Below are 25,400 nucleotides of genomic sequence, written 5' to 3'. Positions count from 1 at the left end.
TCTGTCCATTGGTGAAAGTGGGGTGTTAAAGTCCCCTACTATGATTGTGTTACTGTCGATTTCCTCTTTTATGGCTGTTAGCATTTGCCTTATGTATTGAGGTACTCTTATGTTGGGTGCATAAATATTTGCAATTGTTATATCTTCTTCTTGGATTGATCCCTTGATCATTATGTGGTGTCCTTCTTTGTCTCTTGTAATAGTCTTTATTTTAAAGTCTATTTTGTCTGGTATGAGAATTGCTACTCCAGCTTTCTTTTGATTTCCATTTGTATGGAATATCTTTTTCCATCCCCTCACTTTCAATCTGTATGTGTCCCTAGGTCTGAAGTGGGTCTTGTAGACAGCATATATATGGGTCTTGTTTTTGTATCCATTCAGCAAGCATGTGTCTTTTGGTTGGAGCATTTAATCCATTTACATTTAAGGTAGTTATCGATATGTATGTTTCTATTACTATTTTCATAATTGTTTTGGGTTTGTTATTGTAAGTCTTTTCCTTCTTGTGTTTCCTGCCTAGAGAAGTTCCATTAGCATTTGTTGTAAAGCTGGTTTGGTGGTGCTGAATTCTCTTAGCTTTTGTTTGTCTGTAAAGGTTTTAATTTCTCCGTCGAATCTGAATGAGATCCTTGCTGGGTAGAGTAATCTTGGTTGTAGGTTTTTCCCTTTCATCACTTTAAATATGTCCTGCCACTCCCTTCTGGCTTGCAGAGTTTCTGCTGAAAGATCAGCTGTTAACCTTATCGGGATTCCCTTTTATGTTAATTGTTGCTTTTCCCTTGCTGCTTTTAATATTTTTTCTTTGTATTTAATTTTTGATAGTTTCATTAATATGTGTCTTGGCGTGTTTCTCCTTGGATTTATCCTGTATGGGACTCTCTGTGTTTCTTGGGCTTGATTGACTATTTCCTTACCCATGTTAGGGAAGTTTTCAACTATAATCTCTTCAAATATTTTCTCAGTCCCTTTCTTTTTCTCTTCTTCTTCTGGGACCCCTATAATTCGAATGTTGGTGAGTTTAATGTTGTCCCAGAGGTCTCTGAGATTGTCCTCAATTCTTTTCATTCTTTTTTCTTTATTTTGCTCTGCGGTAGTTATTTCCACTATTTTATCTTCCAGGTCACTTATCTGTTCTTCTGCCTCAGTTATTCTGCTATTGATTCCTTCTAGAGAATTTTTAATTTCATTTATTGTGTTGTTCATCATTGTTTGTTTGCTCTTTAGGTCTTCTAGGTCCTTGTGAAACATTTCTTGTATATTCTCCATTCTATTTCCAAGATTTTGGATCATCTTTACTATCATTACTCTGAATTCTTTTTCAGGTAGACTGCCTATTTCCTCTTTTTTTTTTTAAGTATTAGTTTCTTTTTTTAAATAAATTTATTTATTTATTTATTTTTGGCTGCGTTGGGTCTTAGTTGCTGTGCACAGGCTTTCTCTAGGTGCAGCGAGCAGGGTCTATTCTTTGTTGCAGTATGTGGGCTTCTCATTGCGGTGGCTTCTCTTGTTGTGGATCATGGGCTCTAGGCACATGGGCTTCAGTAGTTGTGGCTCATGGACTTCAGTAGTTGCGGCACACGGGCTCTAAAGCACAGGCTCAGTAGTTGTGGCACACGGGCTTAGTTGCTCCGTGGCATGTGGTATCTTCCTGGACCAGGGCTTGAACCCGTGTCCCCTGCATTGGCAGGCAGATTCTTAATCACTGCGCCACCAGGGTAGCCCTGCCTATTTCCTCTTCATTTGTTAGGTCTCGTGGGTTTTTACCTGGCTCCTTCATCTGCTGCGTGTTCCTCTGTCTTATTTTGCTTATCTTACTGTGTTTGGGGTCTCCTTTTTGCAGGCTGCAAGTTTGTAGTTCCTGTTGTTTTTGGTGTCTGCTCCCAGTGGGTAAGGTTGGTTCAGTGGGTTGTGTAGGCTTCCTGGTGGGGGGGACAGGTGCTTGTGTTCTGGTGGATGAGGCTGGATCTTGTCTTTCTGGTGGGCAGGACCACGTCCAGTGATATGTTTTGGGGTGTCTGTGACCTTATTATGATTTTAGGCAGCCTCTCTGCTAATGGATGGGGTTGTGTTCCTGTCTTGCTAGTTGTTTGGCATAGGGTGTCCAGCACTGTAGCTTGCTGGTCATTGAGTGGAGCTGGGTCTTGGCGTTGAGATGGAGATCTCTGGGAGAGCTTTTGCTGTTTGATATTACATGGGGCCAGGATGTCTCTGGTGGACCAGTGTCTTGAACTTGGCTCTCCCACCTCAGAGGCTCTGGCCTGATACCCGGCCAGAGCACCAAGACCCTGTCAGCCTCATGGCTCAGAGGAAAAGGTAGAAAAAAAAAAGAAAGAAAGGAAAAAAGTAAATAAAATAAAGTTATTAAAATAAAAAATATTAAAAATTAAAAAGTAATAAATAAAAACAGAAAGAGAGAAAGAGAGAGGAACCAATCCAAAAAACAAATCCACCAATGATAACAAGTTCTAAAAACTATACTTAAAAACCCTAAGAAAACAAAAAACAGACAATCAGAACCCTAGGAATAATGGCAAAAGCAAAGCTATACAGACAAAATCACACAAAGAAGCATACACATACACACTCACAGAAAGCGAAAAAGGAAAAATATATACACATATATTAAAAAAAAGGAAGAGAGCAACCAAATCAGTTAACAAATCTACCAACGATAATAAGCTCTAACTACTAAACTAAGATAAACATAAAACCAGAAACAAATTAGATGCAGAAAGCAAACCCCAAGTCTACAGTTGCTCCCAAAGTCCATCGCCTCAATTTTGGGACGATTCGTTGTCTATTCAGGTAATCCACTGATGCAGGGTACATCAAGTTGACTGTGGAGATTGTGATTGTGATTGTGATTTAATTCGCTGCTCCTGAGGCTGCTGGGAGAGATTTCCCTTTCTCTTCTTTGTTCCCACAGCTCCTGGGCTTCAGCTTTGGATTTGGACCCGCCTCTGCGTGTAGGTCGCCTGAGGGCGTCTGTTCTTCGCTCAGGCAGGATGGGGTTAAAGGAGCATCTGATTAGGGGGCTCTGGCTCACTCAGGCGGGGGGTGGGGAGGGAGGGGTGCAGATGTGGGGTGAGCCTGCAGCAGTAGAGGCTGGCGTGACGTTGCAACAGCCTGAGGCGCGCCGTGTGTTCTCCTGGGGAAGTTGTCCCTGGATCACGTGGGGACAGTTTCTTGCCTTTTGGGAAGTCTGAGGTCTTCTGCCAGCGTTCAGTAGGTGTTCTGTAGGAGCTGTTCCACATGTAGATGTACTTTTCATGTATTTGTGGGGAGGAAGGTGATCTTCATGTTTTATTCCTCCACCATCTTGAGGCGCCTCCTTTCAGAGTATTTTAAAAAGGCTTTAGAAACACATTTTGATATTATGATTCATCATCCTTCTCTTTATATATAAACCATTGCTAAATAACTGAACTTTGTTATTAACGTGAAACAGATGTTTAGGCTGGAAAGTATATATTTGACTCATGGCCCTGGGTATCTTAGCCAGTGTCTCACTCCTAAACGAGTCAACTGTCTTCAGCCCTAAAGAAGGAAAAATCCCATTAACAATGATTTTGCTTTCATACATCAGAAGTCTTCTATAAAATGTTCAGTACCATAGCTATGAGGAGACACACATAACAGCTACCTGAAGGGCAAATAGAGCTTCATGGTTGTTACATTTCTATTATATTCTCTGGATTGGTTTTAAAATGTTAAATTGTTCTGGGCATTATCCTTGTCAAAAAGTATACAGTAAGCATGTATCTGAGGCCACTGTGCTGGGCTTTAAGATAGGAATCATTCCATGTGATTGGTCTGTAAAAAAATCGACTCTGCATTCCATGCCCTTGGTCTCACCCTAGTCAGCAAGAAGATAATCAGTGTCACTTCATCGTCAGCTCTCCCTGAGGCAGTGATGTTCCATCAGAAAGCACCAGCTTTGTGGTCAGTCAGACCTTGAATAAAATCCCAGCTGGTATGCTTGGTTAGGTGTTTGACTTTAGGAAGTTATTCAGCCTGTGAGCCTCAGTTGACTCATGTGTCAAATGGGATGACTGTCTCTGTGTGCCTCCCAGAAGTCATAAACACCAAATTAATCCTGTACCCATTTTGTTTTCCTTCCCTATACTTCTGTGTGCTATCATTTCAGCTTTTAATTCATTTAAGTCTAGACGTATTTTGTGTATCCTTGCAACCTACCTGAAATCATTTCTGAAATGGCAGAACACAATCAACCCATGAAAGAATACATGTGTAGACCATGGAGCATCACATCCACAACCAGTGTGCCGTGAGATGCCCCATAAATACTAGTCTTCACCATCAGGTGCTGTGTTTATTCTGAGGCCTTAGCCAGTCCCAGAGCCCAGGTTCTGTTCTTTGAGCGTCACAGCTGCCTTAGTGGAAAAAACAAGATCTTCAAAGTGCCAGTCTTTTGTGGTTGATCAAACAACAAAAGAGATGATCAGAATACTTCAACCAGTCTCAGTGAGCTCTCATGGATCTTACTGTGCTACTTCCCAGCCCCTTCTTGGGTTTGTAATATAGAAGAGAGACTAGCATGGACGCTTGGAATTACAGCATCCCCTCTGTACCATCCACGGAAGGGAGTCCTCCTCCTACTCTGGGTGGAACAGGACTTGTGTCTCAGTGGGCAGCCCGTGTGATCTTTGTCAGTCACAGCCGGGGCTCTCATTGCTCTGAATCTGCTCCTTGTGGCATCAACCGGATACCCCAGTCACCTGGATACACCTGCTGATCCTGGAGCAACCCGCATCCTTGGGCCTCCTGTACATTCCATCCTTTACCAGTTTGAAGGCAGCTCTCCTTCCCTTCTCAGGTCTCTGCTTCAGGCTTAACAGTCCTATCTGTTTTTTGTGTGAAATGGTCTAGACCTTGAGCATCTCAGCCGTCCTCATCCAGTCGTTTACTGGGTTGACCCTGACTGTGCCCTCCTTAGACTGCTCCAGGTGTCACCTACTCAGCTCATACTAGAGGGACCTGTTACTTCCTCTGAGTCCTATGTTCTGCTCTCATTTATGCCTCTTAAAATTGAAACCCTTGCAATTATTTTACTCAAGTATTGCCAAGCCAAGTCTTCATCATCCCACTCTCATGCATGTGTGTTTTACTGAAAAGCAGAAATTTACATCTCCTCTATCAATTCTCAACTTCTTGGCTTTAACTCAACATTCCATTCCATAGAGGTCGATGTCACTGCTGTCCTTCATCATCTCTCCAGCCCCCTCACTTGTGCTATCTGCACATGGGCTTGCCTGTCACCATCTGGGTCTTCGTTCATGATTTGTTAATGTTGATGAGCTGTACAGAGCCATGGATGCCTGACTTGGTTAAGGCAGTCAAAAAAAGGAATTCTCAACTTCACACTTTATTTTCTACCTTTTTCAGAATGGGCAGGATTTTGCTGGATATTCTCTTCCCAGTGAGCTGTTTTAAGCACGGTTTGTAGATCTTTGCAAAGCATTGAGCATCTCCAAAGGCATTCTTTTTTGAGTATAAAGCAGGAAGATTATATGGCTTATGTGTTAATAGTAAAATGCAGCACTGTAATTCAGATTTGCAGTTATGCTGGGAGGGCTTTACATATTTCAACTCGCAATTAAGCTACCCCCAATTTATTTGGATATGTTTTCAAAGCACCTGGAGAAATTTACTGTGGAGATAAAGTCATGAAGCTCCCTCATCAGATGTCTTAGGGCTATTAGAGCTCTCGGATGCACACCTAGGAGTGTGTTGGGCCCTGGATATATTACTATTAAATGTAATAAAGGCAGTAGGAACAATGCAGCAGTAACAGGAGTGATCATCATCTTTCTGTAATTAGTGAACACCTGCTCACCTGCTCAGATACATTCATTCCCATCCTGACACCCACTTTGGAAGTAGAATTTCATTTTTCTCATTTCGCAGATCAGAAAAAGGAGACTCAGGGAAGTTCAGTAACTTGCCCAAAGTCACAGAATCAGTCAGTGGCCGATCCAAGATATTAACCAGGTCTGGCCTTATTTCAAGCCCTTTCCATTGTGTCCTGAAGCCTCTCAAAATATCTCCCACAGCAAAAAAAAAAAAAAAAAAAATCCCCAAAACCCATAAAACAAAAAAACCAGTGACTGTCAGTTAAAGCATTTGCTCTTGACTCGAGAGGTATGGTGGTCACAAGAGCCCGTCGGGAAGGGAAGGCGGCTGTAGCCCGGGGCCTAGGGTCCCTGTGTGCCTCACTCCAGAAAGGCCTTCCCTGGGTCCCTAGAGGAGCTCTGTGCATCCTCTCTCTGTGGGGGGCAGCGCCAGGTGTGGCAGAGGTGGCCATGCTCCCTGTCACCTCCTCAGAAGCAGGCGTTGGTCCCAAAACTCTCCTCTGCCCTCAGGCAGGTCCAAAGTGACCCAAGTCAAAACCAGCACGACTCTCCCAAGGCCACTCTCCAGTTCCTCTGCTGAGCTGTCTCACTGATGACTAGACCACAGGAGCCTTGCAGCTCAGGGGCTTGGAGCCCCTCCGCAGGCTCGGCAGGAGGTGGTGAGGGGCCACCTGGCCAGGTGTGGACCATCGCTGGCGAGTTTGTCTTTCGCTGATTCTGCGGGGACCTTGCGATGCTCCCGCATCCCTGAGCGTGGCGCCGAGGTGCTCCTCCCCGAGGTCCCGGTCTGAAGGGAGCTTCAGCCCCGCCTGCTTCTCCGCAGCCCCGGACCCTGAGCAGGGAGGCCGAGGGGCGGCCCCGTGGGTGTGGCCTGCCGCCTCCGGTATTTCCAGAGCGGGGATTGGGAGCCTCTCCCACTGGGAGACCGAGGACCACCAGTGACGTGAGGCACCAGGGTGCCCAGGTTCCAGACCTTGCCGGGCCGTTAAGTAACTTGATAGGCCTGTGAAAAGGATCAGGAAACGCCCTCACTTTTCCTGGGGGCTGATGATAGGTCTTAGGGAATCCTCCCCCCAGAAGGGACTCCGAGGCTGATGCATATATAAATCTGGGAGTTCTGAGTAATTTAAAAATGCCTGGGAGTCACTTTGAGGTTCCATATGTGTGTCTATTGATAAACGAGGCGTGTTTCGGGATTGACACGGTTTAGGCCACGTGTGAGGAGGCAGTGCATCCCGGGACTTACAAGCGCAGCCAGGGTGGGAAATCGGACCAAGTCTCGAACTTTCCAAAAGTGATAGAGGTGAAGAGAAGCCAGCAAGAAACATTCTTAGTTATGTAGAACGAAGTGGAGGTATCCAGGCAGACTGACGAGCCACAGGAGCTCAGAGTTTAGTATCCGTAAATCTCAGCCAGGTGGCTGGGGACACGTGGGCTGAGTCTGTGGATGTACAGCCGGCAGCCTGCCTCACCTTTCATTCCACTCTAGTAAAACTGAGCCCTGCGTAAACATTTTCCTGGACTTCAGGCCACAGTTAAGCAAGAAACAGATGAGCAGGTGAGACCGTGGCCAAAAAGGCAAGAGAAAGGCAAGGTGTGAAACCCAGAGTTCCAGAGAGGGATTGTTTCTGCCTGGGACTTGGGGTGTGGCAGGCCTGCAGGGGAGGAGAATCGTCTTTCCCACTGGGCTTGGTAGTGTGAGATGCAAGCCTAATGCTGCTGGCAGCCTTTTTATTCCCACGAGGTGTGAACTGACCTGAGAACACAGCAAACGGGCAGGGCCGAGGGACGTGGAGGATGATTCCTGATGATACCACGCACCTTAGCCCCTGAGTCCAGCTGGGCTCCATTGACCTTTCAGCTGTGTGAACCAGTGAGTTCCAGATTTTGCTTAAGCCGTTTCCAGTTGGGTTTTCTGTCACTTGAAATTGAGAGACTCATAATAAAAGCAAGTGATGGCTTTTATCGAAGGGATCCTTCCTTCATAATTCTATTTGGAAGGATGACAGCATGAAGGTAAGACCTTTAGCACCGTAATTCTGTGAGTCTAAATAGTCTAGAATTCCAGAGAAGGGTGGAGTGGCAGACAGGAGTCTGAGCCTCCCTAGCTCTCTGGCTGATACGCCCTGTGTCTTAATCAGTCCTTCCACCTCCCTTCTGGGCCTTGGATTTGCTCAACTGGAAACCCAGGTCTATGTATGAATGCTGTTATGTCTGCAACACTAAATGATGAACTTGGCCGCAGCCTGCTGTTTTGCTGACGGATGAGAAAGCTCACACACATGTACCCAGGGGTAAGGTTTGACACTTTGGGTGTGGTGGTGAGCGATTATGCAAATGTATTCCAGAAGTAGGCCGCTTTTGAGGAACTCCAGTGTGTTGAATTTCTCAGCGCCGGTTTGAGCTTATTATTCATTATGTTGCAATGCATAATTTTACTCAGAGTCCTGTGCCATCCTGCTGAGCAGTTACAGAATCTAGAAAGTACAGAGTAGTGAAATTGACCGGGCGCCTGCCGGAAGGGCTCCACCTGCCCACCTGCTGCCGGCTGTCTGGTGCTGCTGACTCGACATGTCAAGGTCACCCGGGAGTCAAGGTCACCCAGGAGTGAGGCTGTGTGGCAGAGTCCGGCTGATGGGTGGTCGCAGGGAGTGTCAGCCTAGCACAGCACAAGGGCAGAGCCCTTCTCAGGCCTGGCAGCTTTTTCCGCTTTTAAGGATGTGTTGGAGATGGGATTGATTGATTCTAAACAAAGGAAGGCAGAAGGCTTCAGCTTTTAAATCTGCATTGCCTCAAAGCCTTTCACTGCAGGGCTCACACGTTCCTGGTGCAGGAGATTTCCTGGGCAGATGGAGGTATCTGCACAGTGAGGGTTCACTCCCCAGCACCAAGAACCCTGAGCGCTTTAGAAGGCCTTGCTTGTGATCAGCCAACACGCAAAGTGCACGTTACCGGCCACGCCATCCCCGTTGCCGACAGAGATATGGGAGGAGCCATATGGGCTGTGGGGTGACCCCTCTGAGTCCTGGGGGACTAATGCATTTGAGGCTGTAGCTTAAGACTCACTCCTTACCACTGCAGTCATGGGGTAGGGGGCGCCCTTTAGTCTTGTTACTGTCGACTGAAAACATGCACAACTGAAAAGTTGAGAATTATGTTTTATTCTGAGGACTTTCTGAGGGCTTCAGACCCAGAAGTCAGTCTCTCAGATGGCTCTGAGGGACGGCTCCAAAGAGGTAAGGGGGGAGCCAGGATATAGAGGAGTTTTTGCAAGAAAAACCAGGTAGTCGGAACATGAAAGGGTTACTGTTAATTAAAGAAAACCAGGCATCTCAAGTTAAGGAATATAGCGCTTTTCTCTATATGGGCAGATGCAAGAGTCTGGGCTCACTGAAATCATTCCTTTGATATGCACCTTAACTATCTAGGGTCAGTGTCATGTTCTTTCCCATCCTGAGTCTCCTCAGGGTGCATGTTTGGGGGTGGCTGCAGTGGCGGAGGGCTTGGTGGTGGGCATCCTGTTTGCTTCCATCCTGAGTTCCCTCAGGGTGCACCGTCTGGGCAGCTGTAATGTGGTGGCTTGATGGCGGCAACATCCTTTGTTTACTGATACGGAAGGTGACATTTTTCATTCACAATACCCTGAGCGTATTTCCAAGGCTGACTTCCGTCCCTCACTATTGAAAGCCAAGACCTGACCCAGGCTTTGCATGTGGTTGCTGTTTCGGGGTTCCTGGTACTATTGGCTGATGAATGAAATGAATGCATTGTGTGAACATAGGAAGCCGTGCTCTTTTTTTCTTGTCGCTTTGGAAACATTCTGCTATCATCACTCCATAGGGTTTATAATGCTCTTTCATGTCTGGATTACTGTGTTTGCCTCTCTCTGTAAATGCAATTAAGTAGACAGATGCTCCCCATCAAGCTTGTTTAAATGAAAAATGACCAGTAATGGAAAAATAATCGCATACATGAGAATTAGAAAAAATATTACCTGATAAGAATAATGGCAATTTAATGTATTATATTCCTTTTCTGATTTGTAATGCCTTACTAAGTTACATTTTAAAAAATTATTTGTTTTGGAGGTTGTGTGGTTGGAGCTTAATTTCCTAGAGACAGGAAAGGCTTTGGAGAGAGGTGTACTTTGAGGTTTGAGAGAAAGGAGAGAAAGTTCTTAGTGGATTTTAAAGAAAATTGCATAGAAAATGAAATTTTAAAAACGATTAATTTTAAGAGCCGTCCAAAAATAATAGAACACTAGCTTCCTAGCTAAAGTTATCACGGGCAAAGGAGAGCCACTTGGGAAGACTTCTGAGGAGGTTTTCTTGTCATTGTCACACTGTCTGGGGGAAAAGCTGGGGCAGGTGGCAGACACTTGGAGGAGGTGAATGAACTCATTTTCTGTTGACTCTGGTCCCTATGCTCCCAGAGCCAAGATTCAACACAATTTTAATATTTAAAGTCAAATTTGAAAAACACTGTCAGGATAAAAAAAAATACTATTTCTTTTTCCCCATAAAAAGTACTGATGCGGTGATATCAAAACTATTTTCTGTTCATCCATTGTCAATCATGATGACCCTGGGTAACAGGCCTGTTACAAGGTTAAAGTGATTCTTAGTTTAGTTTTGTAGTAGACTGCCATAGAAGGGACTCTGTATTTTAATTTCCTACCAAAAGTGCTATGTTTTAGTTGCGATTTTATGCACTCAGAAAACTGAGGATCAGAAGAATTATGTGATTCTCTCCTTTACATCCCTCAATAATTTAATAAGTCATAAAGCAAGTGAGAAACAGAAATCAGATTTATCAACTTAAAGTTGCAGTCTTATTCTTGGGGTTCCCCTGCCTTATTGTTTGTGTACTGTTTCCAGGCCGAATTATTTTGCATAGGGTACACCATCATTAAAAATGCAAACATGAGATGTCAAACCTGCATAAATACCTTTATTTATAATTTTAGTCAGTGTAACTGATTTGACCAGGTGCCACATGGTGACTGTAGAATTAGGAGCATCCTTTTAGTTGAACTTGATTTTGTAACAGATCTGAAGACTGAGTGCAGGTGAGGTACAATGTTATACTTTAGGAGTGAATAAAATAGCAAAGGAAAAGTGAAGTCCATCTCAGTGGAAAACAGAGCTGGTGTGATTTTAATAAGTGCCACATCCCTTGAGGACTAAACAGCACCGTGTCTTAACGGGCTTCATGTTCGGAGAACGTGTCTTCTCGAGTTGTGTCTCTCCTGACATAAGTGACTGTGAAAACAGAAGGATCTAGATGTAACTCATCAGGGCTGTGCATGTCACTGCAAAATCCTGCAGTCCCGTTGCCAAGGGTTGACGTTTCTTTTTGCTGTGTGCTCATCTTGATCCAAATTCTGTGCATACCAGGGGTAACTAATGAAAAAATAAATGTGTCTTCATCCCCAGGAGGAATAACACCCGGAACTCTAAATAAAACACTGTCAAATCCGTAACATTGGGCCTCTTTTTACCAGGAGGCTATAGCACCCAGAAGTCAAAACCTTAAATCAGTCATGTTAATCCTGGGGAAAAACCTAGCAGCACCCCAGTCATTTAATCCTTATGAATCTGCTACAATCCTGTGCATCTCCATCTTTTCAGTTCCCCATCTGGCTGACTCTTTGCCCAACCACATGCAGCTAGATTTTTTTATTACTGTTTTTATTAGTTGCATTTGCTGAAAGAGAAGAAACACTTTTCACCCCCTAAATATTTATGACTTCCCAGTGAATGAATAGTTGGACTCCTTCTCCTGTATTTGGAATGCTGGAGAGTCTTGGATTTTTCTGACTGAAATGGGAGAAGTGGTCCTAATTTGTGATGCAAGCAAGTTAGGGTGAGAGATGAGAATCTCACATGAATGCATTGTAGTCACGGAATTCAGGCCTGCTATTAGCTATGGAGACTTTTTTAATTAAACTTTTTTTTTAAAGCTAAGTATAGATTCACATGGAGTTGAAAGAAAGAATAAAAAGAGATCTCCCCATATACTCTTTATCCAATTTACATGTGTTAACGTCTTGTAAAACGATCCCCAGGATATTGATGTTGGTCCAGTCAAGATACAGACCAAGTCCATCCCCACAGAGACCTCTCCTGCTGCCCTTTGATAGTCACACACTCTTCCTTTCTGCCTCTCCCTCCGTCTTACCTCCTGTCAACCACTAATCGGTTCTCCAACTCTATATTTTGTCATTGCAAGAGTTTTATATGAACGGAATCATATAGTGTTTAAACCTCATGGGATTGGCTGTTTTCACTCACTGTAGTTCAGTGAAGATTCTTCCAGGTTGTTGTATGTCAGCAGTTTGCCCCTTTAATTGCTAAGCAGTATCCCATAGTATGGAAACCACAGTCTGTTTAACAACTCACCCACTAAGGGACATCTGGGTTGCTTGCAGTTTTTGGCTATTATGAATAAAGCTGCCAGGGACATTTGTCTATGGGTTTTTAGGTGAACATAAGTCTTCACTTCTCTGGCATAATTGCCCAGGAATATAATTGCTGGGTCACATGGTAGTTTTTTTAAAGAAACTGCCAAACTTTTTTCAAAGGAGCGATACCATTTTACATCCCCACCAGCAATGTGTAAGGGATCTAGTTTCTCCATATCCTTGCAAGTATATTGATGTTTTCACTATTTTATACTTTAGCCATTCTAATGGGTGTATAGTGATATCTCACTGTGGTTTTAATCTTCATTTCCCTAATGACTTATGACATTGAACATCTTTTTCTGAGCTTATTTGCCATCAGTATGTCCTCTTCAGGGAAATGTTTGTTCACGTCTTTGCTCACTTTCTAATTGGATTCTTTGTGGGTTTTTTGTTTGTTTTGTTTTGGTTTTCTTACTGCTGAGTTTTGAGGGTTTTTTATATATTCTAGATACTAGCACTTTGTTGGATATGCGGTTTGCAAATATTTTCTCTCAGTCTGTACCTGGTCTTTTCATCCTTTTAACGGAATATTTTACAAAACAAAAGTTTTTCAAAAGATGTTCTTGTTAAATGCACATGGACAATTCTCCAGAATAAACCATGTGTTAGGCCATAAAACAAACCTCAATAAATTTAAAAGGATTGAAATCATGCCACATATGTTCTTCAGCTACAATGGAATGAAATCGGAAATTAACAGCAAGAGGAAATCTGGAAAGTTCCCAAAGAAGTGTAAAGTAAAGCTACTTAAACAACCAATGGGTCAAAAAAAGAGAAAATAAAAAATATTTTGTGATGAATGAAAATGAAAACATAATATATTAAAACTTACGGTATGTAGCAAAAGCAGTGCTCAGAGGGAAATTCATAGCTGTAAATGCCTAAATTAAAAAATAAGAAAAATCTCAAATCAATAAACTAGTCTTCCATGTTAAGGAACTAGAAAAAGAAGAGCAAACTAAACCAAAGCAAGCAGACAGATGGAAATAATAAAGATTAAAATGGAGAGAAATGAAATAGATAATAGAAAATCAATAGAAATAATAAATTACACCAAAAGTTGATTCTTTGAAAAGATTGACAAAATTGACAAGCCTTTACCAAGAATGACCAAGAAAAAAAGAAGACTCAAATTACTAAAATCATGGAAGTGGGTCCATTACTACCAACATTACATAATTGAAAGAGAATTCTATGAACTACCGTGTACCAACAAATTAAATAACCTAGCTGAACTGGAGGAATTCATAGAAACACACACCCTACCAAAACTGACTGAAAAAGAAATGGAAAATCTGAATAGACCTATAACAAGTAAAGGGAATTAATTGGTAATCAAAAAACTCCTAACAAAGAAAAGCCCAGGATGAGTTGGCTTCCCTCTGGAATTCTGTAAAATGTTTAAAGAAGAATTAACATCAGTCCTTCTCAAATCTCCCAAAAAAGAGTGGAAGAAGGAATAGTTCCTAAATCATTCTGTGGGTCCAGTATTACCCTGATACCAAAGCCAGACAAAGTCATCACAAGCAAAGAAAACCTTAGGCCAATATCCCTTATGAATATAGATGCAAAAATCATCAAAAAATACTAACCCAGATGAAACGTGTATATATTCAACTTAAAAGGTGACAGTGTCCTTATTTAGTCTCTGGCTGCCTTCTCATTGTCCAGATTTCTCTAATGCTGCCTGCTGCATGCAGAGAACTGTTGCAGGAAGGGGGACCCCTTCCAGGGCCAGCCAGTGGGCTCTTATCTAGCACTCAGAAATGTGTCTGAGGAGACACATGTGCTGACAAATCAAGAAACTTTATTGGGAAGGGGCGCCCGGGCGTAGAGCAGGAGGGTCAGGGAACCCAGGAGGACTGCTCTGCTACGTGGCTCGCAGTCTTGGGTTTTATGATGATGGGGTTAGTTTCCGGGTTGCCTCTGGCCAATCATTCTGACTCAGGGTCTTTCCTGGTGGCCTGCGCATCGCTCAGCCAAGATGGATTCCAGCGAGGAGGATTCTGGGAGGTTGGTAGGACATATGGACTGGCGTCTCCTCTCTCCTTTTGACCTTTCCTGAATTCTTCTGGTTGGTGGTGGCTTGTTAGTTCCGAGTTCCTTACCAGGACTTCCTGTTGTAAGAGGACTCATGCCAGTGGCTACTATAGTGCCTGGCCAGGGCGGGCGGGTTCGTCAGTGGTCCCCCTCCCAGAATTACAGTCCATCCATCCTGGCTTTGCCATATCAACAGGCATTCCAGCCAGTCACACTTCCCCATCAAAAATGGGAATACTTCTCCCATATATTGTCTGTGTGTGCTGACAAACTGGAACCTGAAGCAGGAGAATTAAGTAAATTACTGTTAAATTATTTAAGCTCCTCAGAAGAGGCCACATAAGAGAGAAGGTGCTGGATTTAGATGAGGGAGGCAAAGCTTGAAGGGAGGGAACCAGCCTTGCCGTATTAGCATAAGAAAGTGATGCTTTGAGTAAGTCAGTTTCTCTGGGAAGACCAACAATATTACTAGATTCTCGGCCCATGGCGCTCCGGACAGCGTGGCCTAGCAATGAGCCTTGACTTTGCCAGGCAGGGGCTAAGAGCACACACCACTGACGCCCACCTAACCACACCAGCATTCCGTACTTCCCCTGAGATTGTGGAATGAGTTGGGAGCCCACTTTTTCTCTCTGAGCAGCAGAACTGATGTTCATGCAATAGGACAGTGAAGGCAGAAATCCAATTACTGAGCTAATTAGCACCTTTGAGTGGTAAGCACCAAATTTACAGGAGGAAAGCACCGGAGATAAGCTCAAAATACCCAGTATGGTTGACAGTTGGCCTTCTTAGAGAGTCTGGTGGGAGCCAGAGGCCCTGGGGCACGCAGGCAGCAAAGCTTAGTTACCGCTGATCAGAATTTAGCACTCTGCAGCCAAAGCCTTTTGTAAAGATAGCCTTCCAGTTAACATAGTTTTAGAAGGTGTTTTAATTCCGTAAGGAGTTTGGTAAATGACTTTCTTTTGGCTCAGTCCCACTTTAAAAATTGTTTATTCTGCTGCTGAAAATTCCATTTGTCCTAGGTCTTAAGGTGAAATTAAAATTCCATTTAGGGACTAACTATGCCGACATGGGATTCCAGCCTTCATTAGAAAGAATTTTGTTGTTTGCTTTATTTTCTGCCACCCCGGGCTCTTTTATTTTCAAAGCCCATATGAGGGTATTTGCAAGGAACTGAAGCAGTAATAGAACATTGTGCTGGGGTTAATGGCCTTTTTGAGCTGTAACAGAATATTCCTCCTTTCCAACCCATCTGTAGAGTCTGTTTTACAAAACTCAAATAGGATCCTGCCTAGATGGTTCTCAAATATCTGAGACATAGGAGGAAATGAGAATACTTTTGTTTTTCTGAAGACAAACTTGCTTATTTATTTAAAATACAGATGCATCTAAGCATCTTTTTAATCTGCTCTGATTCCCAAGAGACAATTTCACGAAAGAAGTCTGCATTCTGAGGTTTCTTAAGCACCAAAAAGTGCTCGTTGTTTAATCACACGCAGTATGTCAACAATCACATTGAAATGTTATCTAGAAGCAGTCTCCTTTTTTCTTAGCAGGTATTATCAGAGAAAAACACTTCAGAAGCAGTATTATCTTTGACTATTCATTTATTTTGTCAACAAATGGAGTGACTGCTGCGTGCCAGATGTCAGCAAAACTGTATCTCACGGTCCTAAGCGTCTGATATAAGAGGCAGATGTAATCAAATTATCATGTGAGAAATGGAATATTGCTGAGTATTTGGGTCTACTTTTCAAATTAATAAATGCAATATTCTTTAAAAAAAAAAAAAGGAAATGGAATATTTCCTGCCATGTCAGTAAACAAAGGATGTCACAGTCATCAGCAATTGATGGTGAGCTGGTGAGCCCTGAGGGAACTCAGGAAGGAAAAGAATACCTGCCATCTAGCAGCCGTCAGACTGCAGCCTTTCCCTACAGTGAACCCTGAGGAAACTCAGGATGTGAAAACACAGGATACTGGCCCGAGGTAGCTGAGGTGCATATCAAAGGGATGATCTCAGTGATCCCAGACTCTAGCATCTGCCCATACACAGAAAAGTGCTAAATTCTTTAACTTGAGATATCTGGTTTTCTTTCATGAACAATAATCTTTTGACATTCAGACTACCTGCCTCTTGTTGCAAAACTTCTATATATCCTGGTTACCCCTCACCTCCTCGGAGCAGTTCTCTCAGGGTTACTTGAGATGCTCCTCCCTGGCTTGAATTCCTAGAAATTCCCCCCAAATAAAACATAACTTTCAACTTTTAGGTTGTGAATATATATATATATATATATATTTTTTTTTTTAGTTGACACACACAAAGATGTGTATGATGTAGAGTGAAGGCTCCAGAGGCCGCCCACCTGGGTCCAGATCTCGGCTAGACCACTCACGAGCTGTGAGACTTTGGACATTTAATCCACGGTGCCTCAGGTTCTTGCTCTGTGAGAACAGGTATATTCACCTAAGAAGGTGGTTGTGAAGATGTAATGAGTTAATACATGTGAAGTGCTTACATGAGTAAGTGCTACATACATGTTAACGGTCAGCTTTAGTAGTAATATTAACTGTGACACGTGCTCCAAAAGAGAGGTATGAAAGTGCACACAACACGTGAATCTCACCCAGAGCAGGTGCCAGGAAGGCTTCCCTGAGAAGGTGATTCTTAACTGGACGGGAAGGATTAGAGGAGTCAACGAGGAAAAGTGGGTGGAGCTGGAAAGGAAGTCCTCCAAATAGAGGACACAACAGGTGTAAAGGATGCAGGGGAGGGAGGGAGGGAGAAGGAGGTCAGGGAGTGTTGAAAGTGCAGAAAAAGAAGGCCAGGGTGGTTGGAGCACAGAAAACAAAGGGCAGAGGGATGGCAAAGGCAGGGGCCAGGCATGGTAAAGATCGGACCCTCATTATGTTCAAACTTGTATGGTTTAGCCATATGAAATTGCCATTTTTGCAGGTCATAAACAGTTGAATATCATCAACTTCATGTGGTGGACGTCAGTTTCACATTTCATCCTTCAAAGGATGACGAGACCACCACTCAACGTCTGAAATGAGTCAAAGCTGGTCCGGCACAGTATCTCCAAGCAGAGCAGACTGTTGCACTTATAAAGGGTTTTCAGGACATATGAAGGTCAAGGGCCGGTGAATTTTAGAGACATAAGTGGGCTGATACCCTCTGCAGGGCAGTCACTTGGGGAGTGACTGTTGACCCCTGAGAGGTCTGGACTGAGTCTGTCCCTCACCAGCTGACTTTCAGAAGAAAGGGGCCACAGTGGGCTGGCTGGCTTGCTTACCAAAGCTGTAAGTTGAGGTGGGTTGTCATAACTGAAAAGGTTTAAAACTGGTTCTGGCGGCCACTGGTTACCACGGCTACAGACAATCCACCTTTTCCTAAGTTTGTGAGAGCTGTTTTTGTTCTTGTGGTTCAATCTAAGAAAGGTCTATAAGAGTGGGCCCAACTCTTGAAAGCAAGTAGTGGAGACATAGACTACTAATGGTGAATTTTCTGGAATCAATTTGAAAAGAAAGATAGCTGTGTGTGCACTGCTCTGAAGGTGAGTGACAGTCCATTGGCAGTTCAGATGCTTGCTTTTATTTTGTGGACCGGTGCTCAAAACTGATAAGGATCAAGGCCAATCTCCCATATCCTAAGTGCTAGTTATCTCTTCCCTCTGTGTGTTTTCTGTATTTTTCCCTCCCTTCCAACGCCTCCTTCTTCCAACAGCCTTGTCAAAGTGGAGCAAACACCCCAATGTGTGAGCTCCATCTCCCCTGCATTTCCCACTCACTCAACTGATTCTGTGAGCCCACTCTCATATGGAGGGATCTAATCAGGACCTCTTACCCTTTTGTGGCCCCTTCTAGGACAAGGCGCATGGATAATTCTAACACAAGACTGGTGGTCCAAATTGAAAAGGATCCAGGTAAGAGGATATCTTCCTTCTCCTTTTTATGTATTTATTTTGTTGTGTAGATGGATTCCTTCCATCCAAAAAGGGGAATTAAGTACTCACTATTTTTTAATCATTGTGGAGACAATGCATGTCTTGGTAAATAGGCTGACGGTAAAAAGAAAACTGTGAAAATAGAACTGATCAAGTATCCTGATTTGGTTTAGAAATGCATTCCTCCATTATTTAGAAATGATTAGATATCTTTTCAGTATTGAATGACCCTGTTAAGACATTTTAGTTTGTGTATGCTACACGTCGAATATAGACAGTAAACCTTGGTATTAGTCTTCTGGCAACATTTTTTTTGGAAAAATGTCAGTGTTATGATGTCCATAAAGGCAAGCAATTCCAGGATCCAGGATCCAGAAGTCTTCAGAAACTTTGTACCGCATCAAGCTATGGAAAGATTTACCTGCCAGAAAATTACTTTTTTCTTCCTGTAATCTATTTCACTTTTAACCATCTGACCTCTTTTTTCCTCATATCAGTATGCAAATTTCAACTATTCTGTATTTTTATCCACCTCATTCTCTCTCTCCCTTGGGCCAAAAATGTTGTCTAGGAAGAATTGTCTCATGCTTATTAGCTATATTTGAATTGCATATACATGATTAATTTGAAGTCATAATTTGGAACTTGAAAACACCTAAAGAGACAGGTTTATTTTTTGTTTAACTTTACGTGAGCCCAACTTTAAGGGGGCGTGGGTTGGAGTATAAGTATCTCTAGTGTGGATCCGTGGGACTCTGTAACTTTGCAGGGCCATTGATATCACGCATATGGACAGTTTCATAAGTGCATTGCACCTTTAGTTGTTCATAATTTTGTCTCATTTTAATCTAATTATACAGATGTGTGGTCAGTGTGTTCTAAGCTCTCCACTTTTAGTGGTTTAAATTCTTTTGTTTTATTTGAACGTCAGACAGTTTGAACAATTAAGCAAAAGTTAATTCTCTCATTCAGGCCTTTCCTTTAAAAGTGCTAGAGACTCAAAGTAATCTCTAGTTAGTGTCTCAGGATGCATGCTGGTCCATCATAGAAAATGAATATCATGGAAGGTCAGGAAGGCTTCATCTGCATAGAAAGTTAAGCATACTGATACTTTATTAGACAACATGACATGACTCAGTCCATAGGACAGTTCATTTCTTTCTATTAATCATGATTAGGTTATAAATGCCCTCATTTCAATTCCACTTTTAACTGGCATGAATGTCTAGCAATGATATCCATAGTTTGATAGTGTTACTTTGTAGATTTCTTAGCGGTGGATCAGTGATCTTCCTTGTGTGGATGCACTTGGGGCCACTCTGCACCTTCCTGCACCTCCAGTCATGCTCTGGTTCCCAAGGGTACAGAGCAGAGAAGCTCCGTTCAGATCTCTAGGCTTTATCTCGAACTTCCCTGAATCTCTGTCTCTACTCCAATAGCTGGAAGGGGTCCTTGATCTTTGCTTTAGGCCTTTTCTCTTTGGGGCAACTCTATGCTTCTCTGACTTTCCAGAGCCAGAATTTACTCCCCAAAGAAAACATGCACTTAAAATAAAAGCACTGATGGCAAACTTTCCTCCTAGCCTCTCCCAGTACTTCTAACTCCCCCAAGACCACAGACCAGGAGGACTTCCCTGTTTACCCATTCTTCTCAGAAAAGGTTCTGTCCTTCATCGTGAGAGATCTGACAGAGGAAATAAAAGGAGTCTGGGCCCAGCAAGGAGATGACAAGAAATGCACTACAAAGCCCCAGTTTCACGCCCCTGAAACAAACTAGCCTTCCACTGGGAAGCAGGGCAATCCGTCACTCCATCTCCTTTGCTGTATCATTCCTCCTTCTTGGGGTCCTGACCCACCCGATTCGAATGGCTAAAGTTAAACAAACAAGCAACAGTTGACAATACCAAGTCCTGGCCAGGATGCGGAACAGCTGGAATTCTCAGTCCCTGTAACGGGGCTGCAAAACAGTCCAGCCACTTTGGAGAACAGCAGTGCCACTCCTAGGGGTTGACTCAAGCGAAATGAAAACGCGTTCACATAAACTTCTGTTCATGAGTATTGTGAGTGGCTTTATTCATCATCACCAACACTGGAAACAACCCAAAGGTCCTTGAGCTGTTGAATGGGTAAGCAAACTGTAGTAGCTGCATACAAAAGAAACGGAACAGAGTGCTGCTGTGTACCACAGTATGGATGAACACAAATGCATCATTCTAAGTGGTGGTTATGTGACTATGTTAAGCGTATGTTAAGACTCATAGGATTGGACACTAAAAAGGGTGAATTTTACTCTCTATAAGTTACTCCTCAATAAGTCTGAGTCTGATATACATATATAACTTAAAAACAATAAATTGCCTCAATATATAATAATTTATATCTATGTATATAATATATAAAATATAGGTTTGTATATAATATATATAGATTTGTGTATAATATATAATATTATATATAGATTTGTATATAATATATAATACTAGTAATGGTTATGAATATTGTTGAATGTATGTATATATAGACTGTTTATTTTCAGTATATAATATATAATACTAGCAAAAATTATTCATATTGTAGAATATATGTATGTATGTATATATATATGTGTGTGTGTATACACACACACACACACACACACACACACACAGAGTTTATCTGTAAATTATATCTCAGTGAAACCCTGGAGTCACTCAATGGGAATGTTCTCAGAGGCAAAATTTCTCTTAATGAAGCTGTATCATCTATGGTGTTATCTATTACTCAACAGATAGTTAGTGATTCTCTACTACGTGTTAGGAATTCTGCCAGTATTGGGATACAAAAATAAGCATATTCAGTCTTCCTTCACTGTTGGGTGCATTGGAGAAATTGAATGTTAATCAATACACATACATATACACACAAAAAAACAGAAGTCAAATTCCAACTGTGACAAGTGCTTCAAAGCAGAGGGTCACAGTCCTGACAGCCTGTAACAGGGGACTTGGCCTGGAGAGGCAGTCAGTGAAGGCTTCCCTGAGGTGGCCGTCGAGTGGAGGTCTGAAGAATCATAGCGGTAATAAGCCAGAGAGGAATGGGAGGAAAACCCAGGCAGAAAGATCAGTCTCTGCAAAACCCTGGGGTGGGCGGGGGCCTGTGAGTCACTCAACTGAGAGAAGTTCTGTGTTGCTGAACATGAAGGATGAGGAAGGGGTTAGTGGGAGGTGAGGATGGAGAGTGAAGTGGGGAGCAGACCGCATGGCGCCCCTGGTGTGACCATACATGCTGGGTTGATCCGGGCTGTCCTAGCTTATTCCTATGAAGGATAACTTATGGGACCCTATTATAGGCGATGTTATAAAGTCGTCTCTATCTTAAGAGCCCTGAGAAACCACTTTGAATCATGGGTTGGGGGGGTCCTGGATGGCACCTTCCCCTTTTCAGTCTGGAAAGCTTGTTCTGGCTGTGAGGTAGAGAATCGATGAGCGAGCAGGTCCCAGTGAAGATGCATAGGTGAGTCACATGACCACTGTGGTCATCTACTTGAGAAATCATGGAGCTTGGAATAGGGTAGGGGTAATGGGAATGGAGAAAAGTAGGAAGATGCAAAAAATACGTGAAGAAAGTAAAATTGAGAGGCTTAGGTGGGAAGGAGTGGGAAGAAAGATCCCTAGGTTGTGGCCGACTGGATGGTGGGGCCGTTGGCTGAGGTGGAGAGCGGACGTGGGGACCTGACCTGGACCACTGCGGGGGGAAGCATCTGAAACATACAAGAGGTGTTAGGTCCATGAGGACGTAGATGGGTGGAGAGCCCAGGCCAGAGATCTCAGCTGGAGGTAGGCATTTGTCAGGTGTCTCATTTAGACATGAACTCAATCCATGTGTGCAGATGACATTGACCAGAAAGAGTATAGCAGGAAGAAATAGGAAGGTGTCACCACCCTGGCGGGCGAAGTGTCTGAAGATCTGATTCACCCCTCATCAAGTGACAGCTCCCTGTCTCCCAGGTCAAGCACGCTGGAGTGGGACTCACTGGGCATATTCCTTCTCGTCCTGTCTTCAGGGAACGATGGCAACAACCTCAATTCCATCTTCTACGAACACTTGACAAGGGCCCTCCAGGAGTCCCTCTGTGGAGACCTCGTCCTTGGCCGATGGGGTAACTACAGCTCTGGCGATTGCTTTATATTGGCTTCAGATTACCTCAATGCTTTCGTTCACCTGATTGAAATCGGCAATGGGCTTGTCACCTTTCAACTTCGGGGACTGGAATTCCGAGGTAAGAATCTCTTTATCGTTGAAGTTGTCGGAAGTCAGTCACTTGAGTTAATTATCATGTGAAGCTTTAATAAGAAGTCACCCTTAAAAAGGAAGAATGGAATGCCTGTCCTACAGAATGAGAGTTAGGGAACTTGCTACAGTCACTTTGTTCCATGTATTTGGATATAACTAAACCCCAGTCATCTGAGGTAATAATAAGGTGAAACGTCTGGTGTAAACCTTCAGAGTAGCAAGTCAGGGTTTTGGTTTCATTCCTTCTGGGAAAAACTCAGAAGCAATAAGAGGGTGTGGACCATATGGAACCTGGTTCCTTGGGTTACGAGTGTCATGGTCTATTGTGGGTGAGTCATTTAGTGTCTCTTAGCTTTTTTTTTTTTTATCATCTGTAAAATGATAATAAGAAGAATGGCTGCCTCATAAAGTCGTTGTGTGATTTAAATGAGATCACGTACGTGCAGGCACTACATGAATGCTTACTGCCCTGTGGTGACTGAGTTGGCCTGAATCTTGGAAGTGTGACTCTGGTTTTTCCATGAACCAGACGCTGCAGTTGTGTCGTGATCACGCTGGGATCAGCATCACAGATGTACTCATGGGCCCGTCTCCTGGGTTCTTTGTTTATCCTTGATTCATACATGCCTTTCTCCAATACAACCCTCCCTCTGTGTCAGGCAATGTTCTAATGCTGGGGATGCAATGGGCACGTGACCTTGAGTGTTACCCTCATGACGTGGAAAATAAACAAGTAGACAAATGAGCAAAGACGTCACAGCTTGCAGAAAAGGTATAAGGAGGTGAATAAGGGTCTGTGAGTGAAATCACTGCAGAGGGTGAGGAAGTGGTACATGAGATGGGATCGTCAGGGAAGGATCCTGAGGAGAACAGGAAGAAGAATGTTCTAGGCCCAGAACTGGGAACTGCTGAATGTCTGAGTCGGGAGCAACCTGGGAGGAATGACCTGACCAGAGAGGGTGGGAGGCCGGGTCATGGGGGCCTCCTGGCGAGGGGGAAGGGCTGCATTTTTTTTCTGTGCACAGTGGGGAGCCATGGAGGGTTCTGGAAAGGGGGATGACTGACCTAGTTTGCACTTGAAGACCTCGTTCTGGTAGCCGTGCAGAGAGGGTATGAAAGCAAAAAAGGGAGGACCACTTAGGAGTGTCCTGTAGTCACCCCAGCAGGAGAAGATGCTGGAGGCACAGACGTGCTAGGAGGCTTGGAGGTGGATGGGCCCACGTGTTGGGGTGAGGGAAGCTGGAGTGCTCAGGCTGCTCCCCGCTTTCTAGGTTGAGTGCCTGGTGGACAGAGGTGCGTTTACTGAAGCTGGGAAGCCTGGATGAGGAGCGACACTTTTGCATTTGAGGATGCAATCAACAGCTCCATTTTGGATACTTTCAAATGCGCTTGATTCATCCAGGTGAATGTGTCGGGTAGCTAGTTGGACGTATGAGTCTAATATTCACTTGGGAGACATTTATTCAGCACTGCTCATATGTCAAGCACTGGCTTAGGTGCTTCGAGTACAGAAGTGAAGGCCCCGCCTTAAGGAGCTTGGAGCCTCGTTGCAAGGCAGACACGTGATGGGCAATTACTGCTCAGCGAGGTGAGTGTTAAGGTGGCACTGCACACGGGATGCTTGGGGTCCAGAGAAGGGGCACTGGAATCAGACTGGAGTCTGGTCAGCTCGACAGAGGAGGGGCTGCAGTTGAAACAGAGAGGAGGGAACAGCTGGTGTGATGACAAAGAGGCATGAAGGAGCCAGATGTGGTTTCCAGGTGGTTTGGGAAGAAGTGGTCGCAGAAAATGCTAGAAAGGTAAACAGGAGTCAGGTCATGGCCATCCAGAACCTCACAGTGACAAAAAGACACCTTTCACCCAAGAACAAATGGCCATTACTTCACTTTTTAAAAACTATTACTTGAAGAGGATTCTTGTGCATCCTTAGAAATTCTAGGAATCTAAGTTAGGGAGCTTATTTTGGAAAAGGTTTTTGGGCTGAGGGAGTAATGATCAGATTGTACAGAAAAGAGGGGCAATGTTTCCCTGGCATTTTGCACAAATGCCAGAAAATGCCATGGAAGGTGGTGTAAATTAAGTGTCTCTGGTGCAAGAATGCAATAGAATTGCCTATTTTGAGAGCTTTCCATTTTTCCCGGAATTCAAAGGAAGAACTTTTAAGGTTCACTGAGTTAAATCTGAGTTATTGTTATAGCACAAGTTCTATGTGGCTTACAGCTTTTTTCGCAAACTTAACCCATCTTTGAATCGAAGAGGCTCAAAGTTAATTAGATTCTAGAAGTCTGCCGGCTCCTCATCACCAACAGGGGTTCTTTTAAGAAAAATTTTTTTTACTGACGTATAGTTGATTTACAATGTTGTGCTAATTTCTGCTGTACAGTAAAATGACTCAGTAATACACATATACACATTCTTTTTTATATTCTTTTCCATTATGGTTTATCCCAGGATATTGAATATAGTTCCCTCTGCTATACAGTAGGACCTTGTTGTCCATCCATTCTATATGTAATAGTTTGCATCTACTAACCCCAAACTCCTGGTCTGTCCCTCTCCCTCCCACTTTCCCCTTGGCAACCACAAGCCTGTTCTCTATGTCTGTGAGTCTGTTTCTGTTTGATAGGTAAGTTCACTCGTGCCATATTTTAGCTTCCACATAGAAGTGATATCATATGGTATTTGTCTTTCTCTGTCTGACTTACTTCACTTAGTATGATAACCTCTAGTTGCATCCATGTCACTGCAAAGGCATTATTTCATTCTTTTTTATGGCTGAGTAATATTCCACTGTATATAT

At 43.4% G+C, this 25,400-nt stretch overlaps 1 protein-coding gene across 1 annotated transcript in view; it reads left to right on the top strand.

Moving 5' to 3' along the window:
- PCNX2 (pecanex 2) overlaps positions 1 to 25,400 on the top strand; it is a 281,381-nt gene that overhangs the window by 207,352 nt on the left and 48,629 nt on the right. The window contains exons 24-25 of the mRNA XM_081237716.1: positions 18,250 to 18,308; positions 22,371 to 22,586. Coding sequence (XP_081093842.1) covers positions 18,250 to 18,308; positions 22,371 to 22,586 — 275 coding nt within the window. The remainder of the gene's footprint in view (positions 1 to 18,249; positions 18,309 to 22,370; positions 22,587 to 25,400) is intronic.

The sequence above is a fragment of the Mesoplodon bidens genome, assembly GCF_964165515.1.
Source record: "Mesoplodon bidens genome assembly, chromosome: 1".
NCBI classification, from domain to species: domain Eukaryota; kingdom Metazoa; phylum Chordata; class Mammalia; order Artiodactyla; family Ziphiidae; genus Mesoplodon; species Mesoplodon bidens.
The sequence above is the reverse complement of the archived record's forward strand: the minus strand, read 5'-3'. Positions and strand labels throughout refer to the sequence as shown.